The sequence below is a fragment of the Pochonia chlamydosporia genome, chromosome 4 (assembly GCF_001653235.2).
Source record: "Pochonia chlamydosporia 170 chromosome 4, whole genome shotgun sequence".
NCBI classification, from domain to species: domain Eukaryota; kingdom Fungi; phylum Ascomycota; class Sordariomycetes; order Hypocreales; family Clavicipitaceae; genus Pochonia; species Pochonia chlamydosporia.
Window position 1 is genome coordinate 840471 of NC_035793.1, and position 20816 is coordinate 861286.

The window sequence follows — 20816 nt, forward strand, 5'->3', positions numbered from 1 at the left end:
AATGTCACTCAAGCGGCGCAAGACGCCATCTTGGTGTTGTGTCAGAGTGAAAAGGTTGAGAAGCTAGTGACATGGCGCCTGATCCAAAGACATGAACAGACCTTCTCCGAAGTGTGGCGCTATAACATTGACCTTGACTTTGTCTCCGATGAGACATATTCCCGTCGTCTCATAGCGGTTCACGCCGCATAGCCGAGGGCAGAGATTACAATTGCGGAGGTGAGCATATGCAGCTGATCGTTTCTGCGCCTCGTCTCGAGAGCCTAGGGTCTGATACCGTGGAATATAATCATCCAACAGAAATGGAGGGGCCAAGTGAAGGAACCTTCGGCTTGAACATAGCCTAGTTACAGATTTGGGTAATTTTCTCAGACGAAGGGCGCTTGTGGCCACATTCATGGTGTCCAACACCACTCATCCCACGTCTATTGTCGTTGAGTGATCAGAGCTTGGTCGTTGCCATCATTGGTCCAGGTCAAAGAGACAATAGATGTTGACCTGGTGCAAGTTTATGCCTGTAAACGGACATGGCTATGCGATCCAGAAGAGTTATGAGGCTTATCAAGGTAAATGCTCCTATCGGGGTGGCTTGTCAATACAGCTACCCGGTACTACCTTTCGTGTTAATCAGCCAAAACATCTGCCCAGCAAAGTAAACTGTACAGTAAAATACTTGGTGCCGACACCATTTACTTCCTCGTTTGTTTTCTTTTCTTTGATTTCTTTTGTTTTTCTTTTAAATAGCTTCTCCTTCGCGTGCGCACCTTCAATATCCCGTGGCTATTCCCACATCTTGAACTAACTATACGCAATGGAGCTCCATCTAAGAGCTATCAACGAGCTATAATTCTAAATGTTATGATGTGAAGTAATGGGGAATTTATGTCATTATCCTCGTCATATGACTTTATTGGACAACATGGAATAAGCCGTACTACTGAACTTAAGCGTATAGTATGTCGGGCTTGGTTCAATGTCCCCTTCCTTCGACTCGCCTTGGCAATTCAGAATTTACGCTGGGTCGAATCAATCGAACTGCGCAGAGAAGCGAGGGTCGTAGTAACTTTCAGGTCCGGGATCGCTTCAAATTTGCCCTCATTCATATTATTTGACGTCGTGGCAATATGAGACGGCATGAAAGACCACCCTTCAGGAGTACCCCATCCTCCTTGAACCTCAACAGCACGGTCTCCTCGCTCTGGCGCCTCACCAAGCGTAACCTGCATCCATGCGGTGCATTGGTCGAAGAATCCGTAGGGAAGATAAACCTGGTATCCTTCTCTTCCTTTCTCCAGCGGTTGAAGTAGATCTAGCCACTGTTTCAGTAGCATCTTGACCCCTTTGTCCTCAGTCTTTGGTGCGTTCGGGCTTGAGTCTAGCATAAAGTAATACGAGTCAACCACATGCTTTTCTTCGCCAATGCGCACCTGGATGTCATCGTGGCCGCCGCCACTGCCGACAAATTGTAAGGAGAATGGTTGACTCATGGTTGTTGTATGTGAAATGGAAAACTTTCGAATCAACACGGTCTTGTGAAATCTGGAGTAAAGAAGAATGCCAAACCAAACAGGAAGGAGCTCCGGCGCGTGGTCGGTCTCTGCTGCCTTTCTTGTGCGAATGCGCTTCAAATCGATCGAACGTTTTTCTTGACACCGCACGCCAAATGCTTCAAACATTTGCGCTTGTTACTCATCGAGAAGAGAAGGATTTTTATCATCATTGTTCGAAAATCAACCCAAGCTCAGTCTGCGCACCTTATGGTGTGCCGCAAGGCTGATTGATCATCGCCCCCCTGTGCTGGCGGCGCATTTCGGCATCGAAATTGGTACAGGGTAAGATGTAAATGGGTATTTGCAACAAACGGAGATGCCAGAGTATTTTATCGACATCAAAAAGCATATGGAACTTTCACGCTGCAATCACTGAGAATCTACTGGAAGAGACGTTTCAACGAGAAATATCAGCTGGTGATGGTGAAGCTTGGGTTCCCGTCCAAAACATCATTCACCTCGAAACACATATCAGCCGATATGGCCTCAAGCTCCCCAAATTCAATGTTGGTAGGGGTTGCCGAGATCTTTGAGGAATCGAGCTATCTCGGGCGGCTCTCAGTACTTGCGGCGCGGTGGGTGGCGTTTGAGTACAGACACATGGTGGGCGACAATGAGTGGCAGAAAGCCAAACCTGCCCACCTCTACAATATGCAGCCAACGTCGTCGGACTGGACCTCGATTCAGCAGCACAGAATTGGCCAGCTTGGCTGGTGATACAGGTAGCTGGTATTGCCGGCGCAGCGTCCGAGCTGCAGAAACCCGGGTTGCTCACATTAGCTGGTGCAATGCCTCTCCATCAACGCAGCATTTGGTTGCTTTCGATATCGGGAGATGAGGTAATTGACAAAATGACGACCATCAAACAATGAGCACCAAACGCAAATTCGAGAGGAACCCGACCTTGACCCAATTGGGACCTATGCGCCCTTTGAGTTTGGCTGGTCTGGGGCCTTGGTACTGATTTTACGGTGATCGCTCAGTTACCACACCGTTCCTGGAAGCAACATCGTCACACTCTTATCGTGTAGAAAGCATGGCGCCTCCTGTCAATGGACCATACGACAGAATGCGACGATCAAGTACAGTTGGAAGGTAGAGCGCATTATAATATGAAATCAGGGGTCTCAACAATGATGGATGGTCTTGCTCAACTTGTTGGACACAAGGTTGGGCCGCCACGCTGACTGGTTTGGAACCATAACTTCCGGTGGCCATGTAGGTTGTCGTCATTCACTGCCTCGTTCGGAGTACTCCGTGGTGCATTGCTCTGACAGAACTCCCGGCTGGTTCCCTGGTAAGGATTATATCCGAAGAGGATGGCATTGACATGTTGAAGTTGATGTTGCAGCTCGTTTCATGGATGCCTTCTCCGCATCTATGAAACTCAATGACAGCATCATCGAGCTATATGTTGCAAGTACGGCGGCCTCGGGTGACGTTTAGGTCCATACGGAGCACAACTTGTCTCATTTTGGACGTTCATCAAAATCACTTTGGTGCATTTGTACCACATACCATCGGCGCGGCCAATAACAATGTGTCGCGGGAGCGGGGGACATCGTGACATCACGAATGAGATTCACAAAGGCTAATGCGTTGGTGTGTGGTATTTATCAGGCCCACGTCGCTGGTATACAGATCATCTCGGCTTAGCATGGAATCATGAACTAGAGGGCGGCTTGGGACGAACCATGAGATGTACTCCTCATCAAGGGGAATCTCCCACCATGCTGGTCGGAGTGTGCATTCTCGCCGGTTGTCGCACTTTAGGCCCTTTTCTGGCTTATCTATGATTTCGCAACGGAATGGTAGGAGGGAACGAGGTGTAACCGGCGAGCTTTGCCTTGAGGCCGCAGTGTATCACAAAGGGAAAGCTGTCGGCGCACACGTCTGCACATCGATCGTGTTGTACACCGTTGTGCAACTGAATCGACCTGCCATCTTGGTTGAGCTGGTATCCAGCTCAATGTCGGCACATACACTGAGCGTGTTTGCACAGCTGGACAGGGATGTGATGATGCATCACCTGTGGACCATACCAGGGGGGTTCTGGCTTTTTTTTTCTACCGAGCCAAGTGGCGGCCATCCACCGTACTGGGCCTCTGTGCATATCCAATATTCCCCCGTTTTGAAATTGCAATCAAAAGGAGGATAAAAATTATCTTCCTTAGGCTGAGGCTAGGAACCGTGTCGGTGTGCTGACCCATACGAATCATGGAAGGACGTCTGTGGCGGAATTCGTGAAAATAAACAAACAAACCAGACTGGATCAGACTCTTGTGTCCGGGCAATCAGCATCCTTGGGAACCACAGTCATCCTTCCCTCTGTCGTTCATGCTCTGGCTCGTACGAGACAAACCCGCACACAACAAGGCAACGGAGCGAGACAGGGTGGGATCGATCGACAGAAGAGATGCTTTCGTCTCTGGAGTATGCCGTAGGACCAGACTACGTGCTTGGCCCTCCACATTGACGCTCATCCGGGATATTGCACGACCCGCAGTTGAAGAGCTTGGTCCTCTCGGCCAGCCCTAGTCGTTTCCAGGTTTTTGAGAGATGAGCACCCATGAGCTGCTCACAGGTGGATCGACCGCGCCATGCGCCTCGTCTGGACTAGACCAGCTGAGACAGTGACTTATTAGTGGGTACGAATGGTCTTGAAGCTGGAGATCGGGCCAACGCAGCTGGTGACCCTCGTCATCGTGCCTGTGCTTGAGCTTCTGCAGACCAGCCATTGATTGAGCCACTTGCCAGCAGCTGGCTTCCAGGAGGCCCATGTTACCCTGGAAAGATATCAATGTCCACTTGGATTTGGATGTAGTCTGGTAGTATTTGGGTTTTGCTCAATGCGCCGAGCGGCGCTAGTGAGCTCATAGCTGTCTATCCCAGACATGCAGACGAGCCAAGCCAATTTGCACATTGCCGTGCCAGCCCTTGTGATCGGTTCCATAGTTTGGTTATATTAGCTTTTTGTATGCCGGACCGCCCTTGACAAAGTCTCCTCCCTCCCTTCGATTCCTTTTTTATTTGGGCTCTTACAACAGTTCGTTCGTCATCTCGCCAACTGCTGGAGAGGCGAACACAGCATTTTCAATACCGCGACGACGACGTGTATCGCACAACATCAGTCGTCGAAACCTGGAGTTCCAAGCTAGCCACGCCTGAGAAAGCCCACGAGCAGCTGGGAGCTGCCGCAACATCACAATGGGCAACTTTATTAGTTGGATCAACAAGAACATTCCCGCTGACCAGAACAATGGCAGTGGTCAATCGGACTCGACCAACAAGCCTCAGTCCGTTTGGGGTCAGTATTATACCCGGCTGATAGGAATTGAAGGGCCTCAAGTTTCTAGGCTAACTTTTTGTTTCCCCAGGCATGATCGACACTTTGATTCCTGTACTCATTGTGTCGGCCATTTACCTCGTTCTCTTCTTGATATTTAGAAGATCCCAACGCAGATTTTACGCGCCGCGTACATATATAGGCGGGAAACAGTGAGTGCTACGGCCGCGTTTGGTGAGCATGGGGCTCAACATCTGATGGAGGATGCCGCCCTATGTTTCCCATCCAATTGTGCGTTTCAAACGACGTAGGCGCTAATATATCTTCTCTTCTTCAGTGAACGGAGTCCAGAAATGCCGAGTGGATGGTTCAACTGGTTTGGCGCTTTTTGGAAGATCCCCGATGCCTATGCCTTGACACACCAAACTCTCGACGCCTACCTCTTCTTGCGCTATCTAAAAGTCTGCACCATCATCTCATTCGTCAGCTTGTGCATCACCTGGCCTATTCTCTTCCCTATCAACGCAACCGGCAAGGGGGGCCAGTCTCAGCTGGAAATTCTGTCCTACAGCAATGTGAGCGTGGACAAGTCATCAAATTACTTCTACGCCCACGCCTTGGTCGCATGGGCTGTGTATGGCTTCCTCATGTACATGATCACTAGAGAGTGCATCTTTTACATCAACTTGCGCCAGGCGTACCTTCTCACTCCTCACTACGCGAAGCGTATCTCAGCTCGTACCGTCCTTTTCACAGCTGTTCCCCAGGACTATCTCGACGAGGCAAAAATTCGCCAAATGTTCAACAATGCAGTCAAGAACGTTTGGATTGCTGGCAATACCAAGAAATTGGATGAGAAGGTCGAAGAACGTGACAAGGTTGCAATGAAGCTCGAAAGCGCCGAGGTCAAGCTGATCAGGGCCGTCAATGCTGCTCGAACCAAGGCGATGAAGAAGGGCGGCAACACCGATGAGACTGAGCAGGACACAGAAACCGCCAATGTCATATCTAGATGGCTGCCCGACAAGAAGCGACCCTCGCACCGCCTTGGGCCCTTGGGCCTGGTCGGCAAGAAGGTAGATACTCTCGAATGGTGCCGCTCAGAACTGGAAAAGAACATCCCAGAGGTTGAGAAGGCCCAGCTTGCATGGAAGCAGGATGGAAACTTTGAAAAGGTCGGATCACTCTTTGTTGAATTCCACACCCAGGCCGACGCACAGGCTGCCTTCCAGGTCATCACTCATCACCACGCCCTTCACATGAGCCCCAAGGCGATTGGTGTGAAGCCACAGGACGTCATCTGGAAGAACTTGTCTATTCCGTGGTGGCAGCTCATTGTTCGCCGTTATGCAGTATATGCCATTGTCGCGGTTCTCATCATCTTCTGGGCGATCCCCGTCGGTATCGTTGGTATTATTTCTCAAGTGTCGACGCTCGTCAAGCTCCCTGGGCTGGGCTGGCTCAACGACATTCCCGAGGTAAGTCGCTCAACCGGTACGGTTTGCTCAAGTCGTAAGCTAATCCTCCAATGTAGAAAATCCTCGGAGTCATTTCTGGTCTTTTGCCAGCTGTTGCCATTTCCATTCTCATGTCATTGGTTCCAGTGATTATGCGTGCTCTAGCCCGTGTTGCCGGATCCAAGACCAACACCGAGGCGGAGTTGTTCACTCAGAACGCGTACTTTTGCTTTCAGGTTCTCCAGGTCTTCCTCATTCGATCCATTACGGATGCTGCCTCCACGGCTATTGTGCAGATTGCTGGCGATCCTGGCCAAGTCTTCTCAATTTTGGGTAGCGCGCTGCCCACCACTTCCAACTTTTACATCTCTTACTTCATTGTACAGGGACTTACAATTGCTATTGGCGTTGTCACCCAGGTCGTTGGGTTGTTCATCTTCAGAATCTTGTACAAGTTCCTCGCGGGCACTCCTCGAGCGAAGTACACCAAGTGGACTACTCTCACTGCCATTCTCTGGGGTAGTCTCCTGCCCGTCTACACCAACATTGTGGTCATTAGTACGTTTGTTCCTTTTCCAAGGAAGGATTGTCTTTGTGAAAGATTTATTGACCAGTTTTGTGTCCAGGCATTGTCTACTCTGTTATCGCACCTCTGATTCTGTTCTGGTCCACCCTCGGACTGTTCATGTTCTATCTTGCTTACCGATACAACCTTCTCTTCGTTTCCGATACTGCCGTCGATACGCAGGGTTTGATCTACCCGCGAGCCCTTAAGCAGCTTTTCACTGGCATCTACCTCGGTGAGATTGTCATGATTGGCATGTTCGCTGTGGTCAAGTCACCCGGCCCAGCTGTTCTCATGGCTATTTTCCTCGTCTTCACCATCCTCTTCCATATCACCATGACTAGAAGCCTAAGCCCGCTTCTTTACGGACTGCCGCGTACGCTTGAGACTGAAGAGGCTATCATTCAGACTCGTGGTGCTGATGTCGACGCCGAGGTCGATGACAAGGAGATTAGCAACGGGGCTGGTGCAACCAATGGTGCGGATGGTGATACATCGGCCGCAAAGAAGACTGTTCCAGGTGGCAACGACTATGGTGTTGAGAAGAAGGGCAACATGTTTTCCCGGTTTTTTAAGCCCTGGATTTTCTCCGACTATGCTACGTTGCGACACATGGTTCCTCAGGAGCAGAACATCAACTTTGCGCAGCTCCAGGAAATTGGCGAGGCAAACGAGCGCAACGCGTACTTCCCACCCAGTGTCAACAGCCAGCCTCCCCAGCTCTGGATCCCCAGAGACCCGCTTGGTGTATCGAAGCACGAGATTGCCCTGACGAGCAAGGTCATCCCCATCAGCGACAAGGGTGCGCACTTGGACGAGAAGAACAAGGTTGTCTGGTCCGAGGATTTGACCAACGAGGAGGATTTGCCGCCTATTCACGACGAAAAGGTCTACTACTAAGGTTGACGATGTTTTGACTTGATACCCCTGTGCTACTTGATGGTTTAACCGGTCTATTTTGAGACTTGGGACGAGGAGAACTGGCTGAATTTTTGCTGTTTTAGGGGAATTTGTGGTTTTATGCGAGGGGATAGGATGGTCTGTAGTTGTTAAGTGGTGATGAAGGCAACCACTATTTGAATGGTAGATGCATCTACCGGATAGTATTCTATTCTCTTTGACGCTCTTTACGCAGTACTTCAATAATATCAAGAGTGTTTTTACATATAATCATGGCTGCAACATAGGAACTCGGACCAGCGAGTGTGGGAGAAGCCGGTGGTACAACAAAAGGACGGTTCGTCCCATCTCGGCATGTTCCAGACCTGAGGTCCCTCTCGGGGCGTAGAATGGGCCGTCCATTGTGACACCAGACGTCAATATGGTTTGAATGTTCGAGATGGGGATTGGGAGTGGCTAACAGCAGCCAAATGGGTCAAGTGATGGAGGAATGGTTCAATGCCATGGCACGATACACTACTGGCGTCATCCCCTCGGTTGGCAATTATCCAGATTTACCCGCATGTTTGATGCAACGATCCCAAGGACAAGCTGCATAGAGCTTGCAAGCGACATGTTGGAAAAACTTGCTTTGGGAACTGCAGGCCGGATGAAACGAAACAAAAGCGGATCTTGGAGCCGATGGTTGAAAAACTGCGGTGGTTGGAAGTGCCTTGGATGCATTGCAGGAGGTAAAAACCAAGGATTTGCCCATGACAGATGTGCCCTTGTCTGCATGCATGGATGGCATGAACCAAACTTGGAAACGTGGAGAAGCGGTTTTTCATGGCTTGGCTGTTGGTGCGTTTTGCTGGCCAACGGTTCACATGTCAACGGAGACGATCCGGCAATGCAAGGTGATGCGATTACGGTTGGTATCAGCAAAATGCAGCTTTTTACTCATTGCTCGTGCATTTGGCACAGTGGCATTGAGCACCATTTCGTGCAGACGCTGTGCAAGGTATGACAAAGAGGCACTTTGACGGTGAACGCAAGTCTCGCGCAATCTCTTTCTTTGTCTTCCAATATTGACTCGACTGATGAGTGCCCCACTCTGTCCGTTCTCGTTCTTGGCCCCGATCGGCCAGACAAGAGAGATTTGACACCCTGATATCTCTTGCCCCACAATTTTATCAAACACCAAGGCCAACCACCATATTCTGTGTTCACCCGTTGCCCAGCAACTGTTCATGACAACAAACACTCATCACCACCATCTCACCATTCACCTGATGCGCCATGCATCCATTTCACACTACTGAAGCGTAATCTGGACCCGTAATTGGGTGGTTCCATGACCGAGATTTGTAGATGAAACCCATTCTCAGTCCATTTGCTCCGCAGCAACTCTTTGAGTGGCGCGGCCTTTGGAGGCTTGCGAATTGATTTGGTAGGTTGCATCTTTCGACCTGTTTGGTGGCGGAGGATGTCAAGCCCATCTGGACCCCTCCTCTGTGCATTTGGATGGCGGGACGATGTGTGCATAGACGGGGGTTGGTTTATTGGCAACCTGTGTCCTTTGCCTTTCTTGGCCTTTTTTGACTTGTGGTCATTTACTTTGCTATCTGACTGACTGTTTTGCCGTTTGCCCAAGGCGGGACATACTTCGCCTCTATTTGTACATACTTCAACGGCGACAACGGCTGCAAACGTACGCGTTGTGCTGAATTTCTTCTTCGTTAACACATCGTTCCCGAGTACAAGGACTGATACGATTGTGAAATACAGTTTTCGCGAGCAAACATTTCCCCGTTGTTAGTGTTCTCATCCATTGCGCATGCGAAGCCGTAGTTTGAGATCATTGTGTTGCTGCTACGGTTGTGCGAGACACCAGTTTCACAGCACGGAACAAAGCTTTGTTAGCGAGGACTCCGTGTTAACGACATCGAAATTAACACTAGTCGAGCCCGAATTACTCTGCTTCCTGCTAGCTGCCTCCCTTTGCATCTTCAATAAGATCCAACTGTTCACGGCCCGTCGCAACAATGATGTAGATCTGAACAACGACATCCATCAGATCTACGACCGATATACCGAGTGACGATAGACTGGGCAAGGGGAGCTCATCGCTGAGCGATGTGGGAGACGGGCTTCGCAGCCACCAAGGCTGCCACTGTACCTTGTCTGACGGTGAAGAAGAGCAGTTCTTGGAAATGGCATGCTCGCGTCTTCGCCCTCGCTTTGGCAGCCATGCAGCCAGCCACCGTAGCAGCGCATGTGTTTCCTTATGTGCCGACTCAGATTTTCATGCCAACCGCTTGTCTCAACCAGTCTACCTGCGCTGGCGCCGATTTAGCATACATTTTTTCACAGAGCGATGATGGGAATGTGCAATTCTCCTCGTTCAACTACTCAACCAATGTGGCGGCTGACGCTCAGCCCTCCTCAATAACGAAGAACCTGCCATTCCTGAAGGATCAACCGGCGACGACGGCCTTTGGAGCTGCGAGAACGAGCAATGGGTCAGTGGTGGTGTATTCTGGAGCTTGCGATGGAACCACGGGTTCGTTATGGAGTTTTTCGAGCGACACGGCCGATGGGGGGAGCGGCACTTGGTCGAAAAGGACGACAACGCCTAGTAATTCTGCGAAAGGAAGCTCGCGAGGACCTTGTTTTCTCGGTGGGACTCTGGCATTCTCCTCGAAGCTTGCACCTACGATGGATCAACCGACAATTTATACGTATGGTGGTATGTGTCATGCTCCCAATACGAGTTCTGAGACGTGGCAATCTAGTGCCAATTACACAAAGACGATGATGAGCTTGGCGCCGAACAGCCAGGCTGTTGATACGGCGTACTCTCTCAGCGTGGCATCTACGGCTGGACCCAGAACACCCATTGCTGGATTCACACTCACGCAGTTACCGGCTTCAGTGACGAACATCTCTGGCTCCATTACGCAGCAGGCTGGATTTGTGCTGCTAGGCGGCCACACTCAGCAAGCGTTTATCAACATGAGTACTGCTGCGGTGTGGAACCTCCCCGAGCAGTCGTGGTCGTATATCAATATTGGTGGGCCGGGTGGCTCGAACGGAAACGAGTTGGTTCGCAGGGATACCCAAGAAATCGAGAGTCGATCGGGGCATACTGCCGTGTTGACGGAGGATGGCTCGTCGGTTGTCGTCCTGGGAGGTTGGGTTGGCGACGTGAGCAACCCTGCTGAACCGCAGCTTGTGGTTTTACAGCTCAGTCAAACGTATAGTTCTTGGAAATGGAGTGTCCCGCGAGAACAGCCTGGCGGAAAGGGGGTGTATGGACACGGAGCAGCGATGCTACCAGGTAATGTGATGATGGTGTATGGCGGTTGGGAGACATCATCCGCAGGCGGAACCTCGAAACGACAAGCTTCGTCTGGTGGACCGCGTTTTCTCAATGTCACGTCCATGTCGTGGTCTAACTCATATACAAACCCTACACCGGGCAAAATGCCAAACGGGAACGGATCCCACGACGCTCCGGGTGCTGAGGATGATTCTGCGCAGTCTAGGCGGCTGGGGTTAGGGTTAGGACTTGGCCTAGGTCTTGCGCTGTTGTTGGGGCTCGTTGTTCTGGCTTTCTACTGTTGGAGAGTGAGGCTCAAGAAGAGACGGGCGTCTAGGAGGGATGAAGCAGCCAAGGCAATGGCACAGGATGCCCGGTATTTCAGCCACGATACAGATGAAATGATGGAACGGGATGACGGACCTCAGTGGCATTTGCCTGGGAGTGATGGGTACCAAGGTGCCGCGGCGGACAGATCTGTAGGGTACGAATCTCTTCGGGGAGCAAGGACATCGCTCGATGATGGACCAGGACGCGCAATTACGAGGAAGCCGGTTATGAGCCGCGCAATGAGAGGCGGCTATGCACCTGCGGAATCTCGCTTTAACGCCTTCGTCTCACCACCGGGACGTATCCATCCTATTCTGGAGGACGACGAGGATGAATATCACAATGCGCATCAGCATCCGGCAGAACCACTTACACCAACCTCAGATGTTCACTCAGATCCCTTCCTCACCCCAACAGCCACGGCGCCTCCCGTTTTATTCGCGCCAAGTAACCGATCTTCTGCTACACCTAGTCCCGAAGGGCATCGCCACTACGACCCCGACGTCCAGGACTGGGTATCTGACGTGGACGCAGCTGATTCTCTATTAGACAAGTACAACACTTCACGCCAGGGTCGTATATCACCTACACGGAAGAACTCGACTCGGTCTACTGCTCTACGAGATGATGAATCCAGAAGCGGCTCCAACTTGTCAGAATCGAATCGCAGTGCGGCAGATAGTCTGCGCAGGTCGCAGTCGAACCGCAAACCATCCAGTTTCTTCGGCGGTATGCTTCTAGGGGGTGATCATCCCAAACCAAGCAGCTCCTCTTCAAGCAGCTACAACACTGCAAAGTCAGGCTTTGGACCACTACAAGCCGAGGGTCCTGCTCTCCTGGGCCGTACCACGCCGACCAGTGCCGCAAACGCCTACGACGACGAGGACTTCATCTCACCGCCGTCACCTTCAAAAACAAAACCGCGAAGAAACTGGCTCGGGTCACTGACGCGTGTGTTTTCGCAGTCAGGCGGCTCAGCGCCCAGAGGGTCCCCCGAGCTCTCACCCATACGCCCGGAGATGGAGCAATACGGCGGAGATTACGAGCCCCGATCCGGTTTGAAGGGCGAGCTTCTTAGAAGGAAGCAAGGCCGCTTGGATTGGGAAGACGGCGGCGAAGGCAGCTCTCGTGGGGCGGGAGCACAACCCGAAAATGAATGGGATATAGAACGCGCCGTGGAGCAGCGCCTAGTGCAAGTCATGTTCACTGTGCCCAAGGAACGGTTACGCGTGGTTAACGGCGACGAGGAACCGGACACGGATGCAGAGAGCTTGCACCAGAAGGGGGCGCGGCTCAAGGAGATGGGGGAGCTGCACGAGCCGCAGGTAGCAGAGCTGGTAGACCCGGATAAGTCGTCGGAGTCGACGGGCGAGCACGAGGAGAGGGGGAGGGAGCAGCACCAGAGGCCGTATTCTCATGTGGAGGATCCGGAGCTGTTGCATGTGGATATTCCGGAGGGGAGGTTGAGTCATTCGACTGATGATTCGGGGAGGAGGTCGTCGGGGGCGGTGTTTATGGCTGAGGCGGTTACATTTGAGAGGCCGAGGACGAGGGTGTTGCAGATGGTGGATACGATTGAGAGTCGGAGTCAGAGTAATAGTCCGACGAGGGGGGAGTGATGCTTTGGGATGGGATTTGGGAATTGAATGGGATGGAGTTTGATTTGGGCTTTGGGATGGGGATTGAAGTTTCGTGTATTTATTATTGGATTGTATATGTTTATTATTTGAGTCATGTTTTGGGTGGATGAGATGTAAGTGATGTGGGCTTCCAGATCCGTGCCGCAGCACTTGTATCTCTTGATAAGGGGTTTCTATGGGGTAGAAGTAGAGCTCGAGGGAGACGCTTGATGAGCAGAGTTGTTTCTCTCGATGGAGCTTTCTACTGGGGTAGAAGTAGAGCTTGAAGAGGTAGTTGCTTGATGGAATGATGGTTAGATTGGCAGAGGAGGCTTTGATTACCAGTGTGCGATTGTTGGTTTGTTATTTTTATAGTTGGTGTAGGTGTAGTGGACAAGACATGAAGCCGATATAGCTGCACTATGAAGTACATTTCGATCTCTATCCGTCATCCTTGACATAAGAAAAGATTATCAAGGTGTCTGATAGTTGCACCAATGAAGTACATTCGATCTCTATCCGTCATCCTTGACGTAAGAAAAGATTATTAAGGTATCTAAATCGAAACGAAGCAAACAAATCTCGCTAAACCAGTATGTCTTGTCACCAACGCCAGGTACTTTACCAAGTACCAATGCCCAATACCCAATGCCTAATGCTAGTATGCTAAAATGGTCCTTTCCAGAACAACTTGTTCCACCTGATAACACTCTCCATGAGTTTACTCCCAAATACTTCGCCAAGTACCAATGCCAACGCCCAGTACGCTAAAATGGTCCCTTCCACAATAACCTGTTCCACTTGATAACATTCTCAATGAGTTTAGCACCAGGAAAGTCAAAAATAAGCACCCCAACCCTCCGGTTAGGCTCATAGCGATTCTTCTCCAACCACTCCCCCGTCCTGTCATTCATACCGACTTGGGTGCGGTTCAGGGGACCCGCAGCCGCTTCAACGGGCAAGAGGCCCACGGACGCAGAAACATGCGACACGTACATGTGCTGATTATCCAGGGGCATTGTGCTCGCCCAGTTCAAAGCGGTTTCGATGGCCTCCCACTTCTCTGGGAGGTGGTCAACGCCGTCGATGACCCATTTGTCCTCGAGGATCATCTGGGTGTTGTTCCAGGGCAAGCCGTACTGATTCTCCCTGCTCCGAAACTCCTGGAACATGAAGATCTTGGAGCGGACCTCCCCGAGCGTGGGGAGCGGCACCCTGGAGTCGGTGTAGAAGAAGAAGCGGTCTTTGGTGACGGGCTTGGTATTAATAACATTTATGAAGATTTCTTCAAAAATGGCGTTGAGGCGGCCACGACCGAGGGGCTTGCCCTCTTCCTTGAGGCGCAAGATGAGAAACTCGGACGGGTTCTCGGCGAGAAAGGTGTCAATGGTGCCTAGGACGTCGAGGAGCGAGAAGCCGGTTGGCTGGTCGGCGTGGTAGATCATGAGCTCGCGGTCCTTGATGCGGCCGCGGATGTCGAGGTACCGGATGCCGGCGTCCATCTGCAACATCAGGTCCCAGTTTTGGCACTGGAGAGAGAACTTGTCGATGTGGTAGGTCATTGTGTCGTGGGTTCCCGGGATGCTAAGGCTGCTGATGTTGAGGGTGTCGGGGAGCTTGCTCATCCATTTTGGCTGGAACGACCTGTTGGCGTCGAAGCTCCATGGGGATGTGTAGCCGTGGAAGGGGCGGGAGCTGATGAGGCCAGGCGCCAGGCTTAAGAGGAGGTAGAATAGCATCATGGCGGATATGCCTAGGAAGATGATGGAGATGGTGAGTCGTCGTGGCGATGGGGGTTTCGGATGAGGAAGATTGAGGAGCGGTTTGGAGAGGGAGGAGCGCGCGGGCGCTGTATTTATGAAGGCCATGGTGGAAAATAAGGTGCGATTTAAGGCTTAGAGTCGCGATGAAGATTTTCGTAAGGTTGTGGTAGTTGTGAACGCTGTTGCTGGTCTAGCCTAGGCGCGAAGGATGTGTGCAGATGATGGATGCGCATTTGGAGGTTAATTGAAGTCGTCGGAGTTTAGTTTACATTGAGTTTGGGGGAGTGCATAAATGCGGCTGTCGTGGGAGAGTTGTCATTGAGGGTATCTTGAGTGCGAAGAGTAAGATGGTAGTTTACAGACGCGCGTGTGCTGGTGATTGGGTGTCAGATGACGATGTTGGTGTTGAGGTGAAATCCGCGGGATGATCGACATCCATGCGGGATGAGATGCGGTTGCTGGGTCCTGTGGCTGTCAGTCACGGGACGATGGTTTCGTAGTCGGGTTCCAACTCTAGCCTTGAAGGCTAGATGCAAATGCTGTGATGAAGTAAAATTATTTAAGAGGATAGTTTAAGCATAATACTTGGTGTCGCGCAAGGTTTATTGCATGAATCTTCAATGTTGTTTAGCAAACATGACCAGTTTTGCAAGTTCTCACACAACCTCAAGTTGCACCAAAAGCATCTCCAACTCCAAATACCCATAGGCACCACCAAACTCGAAACCTTGATCAAACCTTGCCCTGAATCACGCCACGGAACACAATAATAAGCCACCAGACATACAATAAAGGTCAAATGCAGCCAAGCTCAAAGGACAATCTTCATCGACAGCCAACTAACCTAGACCACTCACCTCGACCAACATCAACCAAGACTTACAACAAGGCTGCCATTCATCACGAACGTATCAAGCAGCCAACTCATTCCCATTTCGGAACAAGAATGAAACCCATTCCATTCCAGCCGCCTTATGTCAGCACCTCCTCCATGCCCAACTCCCATCTGTTGCACCGCATCTGTACACTTAGACTTTGCTAGTTCCGGAGCCGTGGAAATAACCAGATATTCGCCGAAAGCCTCAGAAAACTCAATTGCTAGTGTCCGAAGAAGCTGCTAACTAACAGGCTGCACAAGAATACACGCTGTGCACTTTTGCACTCGCCGTTCCATCCGGACTCTCCCATGTTGTGAAGAGGAATTATGGAGACTACGCGCTAGAAATCCACTGTGTACGCGATTCCTTGATTTCTGATGGGGTGGCCTCTTGGCATTGTGAAAAATGCTGCTTTTCCTGGACTGGTTATACTAGTGAGTGTTAGGAGTTGACAGAGGTAACTGGACGGCGAATGTCGACATGTATTGAATGTTGTGAGTACGGCTGTGCTTCTTCAGAATGCACGTCTGGGGGTGAAGTGTGCCTATGACTTCAATATCAAGTTTGGAGGTAGGAACTGTTACATTCATGTCGGGTCGGTTCCACAAAGGATGACTTGCAGACCCTGACGGTCGAATTGACTTTCTGGCTTTTGCAAAACTCGCAGTTTGACAGCAGCTGGGGTTCTGTTCATGGCCGCCAGTCGTTCTGTTATACGTGATGCCTCGTACAGACGTGCATGTTTAGTGCCACTTTGCAGGGTCACACTTACATGCGGGCGATGGTGGTGCTCGTATTACCTGTGCTTTCCTGTCCGGGCCTGTCCGTGTGATGGGCACATGCATGTTTTGTGTCCATGATGTTCGGGAAGAGTGCTGCATTGGATGGCTATTGGCTATTGGGTGATGGTTGATGTATTTATATCAATATCGATCTGGTGGCAGCGCTGGGTGGTTTCTTCGATTGTGTTGACTGGGTGTGGTGTAGTGGCAGATCTGATAAATGCAACAATACAGGTAATTTGGACATGACTGTACGAGTGGTGGATTTGTCGGAATATATGAGTTCGAATAGGAGCCATGTTCCACGGACTTGGGCTTATGATTCGGCTACTCCGAGATGTCGTGAGGGATGTGACCCTTATCGGGGTGTGGTCAGATGCGGTTAACCGCAGAATGTATTTGAAGCGTCCAGAATGTTTGCATGATACGGCATGCTTGGGAACTGGTTGATGACTGTCAGGTGCAGTTACAGATCATTGTGCTGCTGTCTCAAGAGATGCGTGGAAGCTTCAAGGAAGTCGGTTAAGAACAATCTAAAAGCCTCAAAGACACGATACAGGCTAGATATCACCTCACAGACCGGCTGCATCGATACCCATATCTCCAACAACCAATTGTGCGTGTCTGCCCTGTATTACCCCCTTGAATCCTCCATATCTGACGTGAGTATCGGCGCTACAAGCTTACCCCCGTGACAAATCGTAGAAATGGTCCGTTTTATTATGACCATTTTCTGCCGTATCTGAATGCCCCTGAACTAAAGGGTTGTTCTTTGAGAGAACCAACCATTGTCAGTCCATCAAAATCGCTCCTTTTTCGATCCAGATCTTTCACCCGCAATACACAAATCGCCGATATTGACGCTTGTCTCTTCTTCCAACAGGAGGCAGACAAGGGAAGTTAACCCTTATTCCTGGGATGAACCTGGCATTGAGTGAGAGGAACCAATCACGACTCTTGATATCGGCGGAGTGCCCCATTTGATCGACGGGAGGTTGACTGGAGACTTTATTGTCCAGCCAAGGTCTGGTAACCCCCTGCACATCTTGACCTTGATAGGTAAGACCTCTATCCAACTTTGAGAAAATAGTGATAACAGGACCAAACTTGGATGATGCTTCGAATTGGGCTGCGACGGGAGCGATGTGGCTTGAATTATGAAGCTGATTGGGGTGTCTGCTCGCGATGAGCCGTTTCCTGAAGACACCAGACTACATTGTCTCTGTGGGCGTTTGGGAATTGGCGTTAAGGGGATGAGGAGCTCTGGGCAGTTGGGGAACAATTTGGAGAGCCAATGCTGTAGCCAACAGTTTGCTACTGATATCTTGCCAGTCACAGTCCCATCAATAGTGATGACATCAGGTAAATTTCGACTCCGATAGGGGCACGGAGCAGTTCGCTAATGCAAAGCCCATCACCAAGTTGACCCCAACAACCTTGGAAGTTGGAAGTTGGAATGCAAGGCACCATCTAACCTATATCACCACAAACTAATGCCATGGCCAAAAACTTGAAAACATGTCAAGAAACCACCCGCACAGAAAAGAGTTAACGTTGCCGTAGCGTGCAATGGTCCCCCATCACAACCTGGCGCCTCGTATTCACTCAGCCAGACAACCAAGCCGCAAGTGAGACATGACCATGACCACAACCATCACCATCAAACTGCCACATGACAAACACAATTCCGGCCACTCTACAAATCCCATCACCGACGACCAGTGCGAGAAATTCAAAATGGCCAGAAATTCATGCCAAGCACACACAAAGCTCCTAAAAATCTAAAAGTGGTACCCCAGCGTGTCGGACCGTGATGAGGTGTGACGTGATAATTACCGCTTCAAACCCAAACCGGTCGGCATTCCAGCACATGAAATGCTGAGCGCCACGAAAACGGCCAGCGGTGCAATTGCCGACAGCGGTGAGTTAGCAGTACAGTAATTGACAGAGCAGAGGAAGAATTCCGTTTTAAGTTTCAATATTGGTCACTTGGCTTCTGAGCAGTTTTTTCTCCAGCATGACCACCATGAGTGAAGGTGGCGTCGATAGAAGCAGTTTTGTGGAAAGTGGATGTTTGGCTGACGCATATCGCAATATCGGCATGCTCATCAATGGAGTAAATTGGAGGTGGACGGAAATCGATGTTTCATTGTAAGGCAGAATCGTTTCCGGACTCCGACAATGTTCTTCTTACGTCTTGATTATTCTACGGAGACTTTTTTTGTGAAAAGGCTTTCGGAGGTTGTGACCCGAGATTAGGACGGAGAGACAACGGCAAGGGGTGCTAGGGAGAGCGGGATGGTGTTTCGACGATGTCTCTGGCGCACGTTGAGGTGCGACTGGATGGTTTAAGAAAAGAATGGCATAGAAGAGGTTTGAGACTTTTCTTTGTGAAAGCTGTTGTTGGTGTTGGTGTTGGGTGGTTCAATGTTACCCCTGAGACTTTTTGAGCTTGCACGGCGTAAATACAGAGGAGCAGTTTTGACTTTTGGGTGCGGTGAATAAAAGCTTAACTCTTCATTTGAAGATTGTAGCTGTTCAAAGCATAAAACTGCCAAGAAACAGGACAATTAACATGAAAAATAAATCAAACTGCTCAGTGGTGTAACACTCACATGTAACCATCTTGTCCAGCCTCCTCACTTTACGTCTCCCTGTCAAGCTGTGTTGTCCTCCGTGCTCGCACATCTACCACAGAAACGTCAAGATCGGCGGATGCAGCACGTAATCACTACGATCAATCAATCAATTGCCCTCCTCACCCTTGATATTGCATTGCATTGCATGCCCCATTCTGCGGACTGATTCAACACTTCGAACCAACGACTCCGTCCTCGGGACAAGTGCGGAGTACTGCCTCAACGACATGTCGTCCGCATGTGCTCCTATTCTCTAGGAAACAAATTGAGAACCTCTTCCGCTGTCCCGATCAAAATATCTGCCAGCCTCCTTCACAATACGCCATTTCTTTTTCCCCCCTTGTCTTCTTCCTTTGCCGCTTGCCGGTGACGCCATGCCCTCTTCACAATTTGCCAGGGGTCCGCGACACCCTAACGCAGTCTACTGGACAGCCATTGCCAATCCTCGCCGATTCATACCACCATCCGCCTCGAAATGGGCCCAGTAGCGCTTCGCTGGCTCAACCACTTGTCCATCGGTCGGTCAAGTTGCTTGCACAAGGTTTTCCAAGTTTGGTTCGCGGTGTTAGCGCCGCACCACATCAACCCATCCCATGCTACTTTTCGGATCCGCCTGGGAGTGGTTGAGGAACGGCTTTGAGGATGTGCTGTGGCCATTTGGTGCGTGGTGTTTGTGACAACCGGGCTGTGCAAGTATGCAAAGGGACAGGCTCGAATTACAGGAGAGAATCCCTCAAAGACTTGCCAAAATAAATGGTTGAGACAAGGGATAAATAAAGTAGGGCGTCTTTTCATCGCGAAGCACAAAAGCCTGCCGCACTGAACGCGAATCAGCATCACCAGAATGGATTGGTGAGTGGCCGAGTGACTTTGGGATCTTTGGTTCCATTGTTACTTCGCCGACTCCTTTTCTTCGGGACCCAAGGAAACCAGCCTGGACCCTGCCAAGGGAATTTGTGAAGCAATTCAGCCTTTTGTCTGACACTTGGTTCTGTTTCTCAAGGCTGGTAAATTCTAGCCTGCTGTCTCTACCTGGTCGGTGTGACGACGTGTCTCAACCAGCACGGCCCAAGTTGTCACCAACATAATACTCACAGCGTAGTACTCCGGGAAAGCAAGCTGGAGAAACGTGCAATGATCGAGTATGCGGAATACTCCGTGCACTTCGATGCAGGTGGACAGTTTGTCTGTTTAGGATTTAGTTGTCGTTTATGCGGACGAGTTTCGTCTGATGATTGATGTTTTCGATTTGATATATTTGATGATTATAATTGAGTGCATCCTCCGTAGACCCCGGGGAATTTTGTACGAAGCATCGTATTCTCGGGCTCCATTAAGATATGTATGTGTTTGTTGCATCTTGGCACGGGCTGGGATTTGACCCCGTCCAGACGGCATTCGGCAGTCTTTCACATCTTGACATGGCCGTGTTTTCCGTCTAACAGCGGAGACAGTAAAGAATGATCAAAACATAAAGGACAGCAGTATTTATATTCCAACTCAACGTATTTTCGTCAACTTCACAGCTCAGCCAGCGTCTTTGTTTTGCCAGGTGACGACGACGAGTCCACGCAACCACATCAATGCAAATCTGGTTGTGGCATGGCATGACATGGCATGGATATCCACCCAAACCACCACGCTGTGTCGTGTTGGGAGAATGCTGGGGCGCAATCAGCGCTTGAAGTCCGTCTGTCTGGTTGATTACTTTAGTTTCCTTGGCCCGGCTCCTGGTCAAGTCCGTGT

At 50.4% G+C, this 20816-nt stretch overlaps 5 protein-coding genes across 5 annotated transcripts; 3 read left to right on the top strand and 2 right to left on the bottom strand.

The window, feature by feature from the left end:
• Positions 1-1004: 1004 nt before the first annotated feature.
• On the bottom strand, positions 1005-1487 carry VFPPC_14281 (hypothetical protein; the record flags this gene model as incomplete). The annotated part of the gene is made up of 1 exon (XM_018292050.1): positions 1005-1487. The coding sequence occupies one exon, from the start codon at positions 1485-1487 to the stop codon at positions 1005-1007; it is 483 nt and encodes a 160-aa protein (XP_018143150.1).
• Positions 1488-3887: 2400 nt separating this feature from the next.
• On the top strand, positions 3888-4088 carry VFPPC_07675 (hypothetical protein; the record flags this gene model as incomplete). Its single annotated transcript, XM_018286495.2, has 1 exon — positions 3888-4088. One exon carries the CDS (start codon positions 3888-3890, stop codon positions 4086-4088), a length of 201 nt encoding a protein of 66 aa, XP_018143151.2.
• A 669-nt stretch (positions 4089-4757) lies between these two features.
• VFPPC_14282 (hypothetical protein) lies at positions 4758-7758 on the top strand (the record flags this gene model as incomplete). The annotated part of the gene is made up of 5 exons (XM_018292051.1): positions 4758-4857; positions 4928-5048; positions 5174-6314; positions 6371-6851; positions 6920-7758. 5 exons carry the CDS (start codon positions 4758-4760, stop codon positions 7756-7758), a joined length of 2682 nt encoding a protein of 893 aa, XP_018143152.1.
• A 2115-nt stretch (positions 7759-9873) lies between these two features.
• On the top strand, positions 9874-13008 carry VFPPC_14283 (galactose oxidase; the record flags this gene model as incomplete). Its single annotated transcript, XM_018292052.1, has 1 exon — positions 9874-13008. The coding sequence occupies one exon, from the start codon at positions 9874-9876 to the stop codon at positions 13006-13008; it is 3135 nt and encodes a 1044-aa protein (XP_018143153.1).
• A 767-nt stretch (positions 13009-13775) lies between these two features.
• Positions 13776-14876, bottom strand: VFPPC_07676 (phospholipase C, phosphatidylinositol-specific, X domain-containing protein; the record flags this gene model as incomplete). The annotated part of the gene is made up of 1 exon (XM_018286496.1): positions 13776-14876. One exon carries the CDS (start codon positions 14874-14876, stop codon positions 13776-13778), a length of 1101 nt encoding a protein of 366 aa, XP_018143154.1.
• Positions 14877-20816: the final 5940 nt, after the last annotated feature.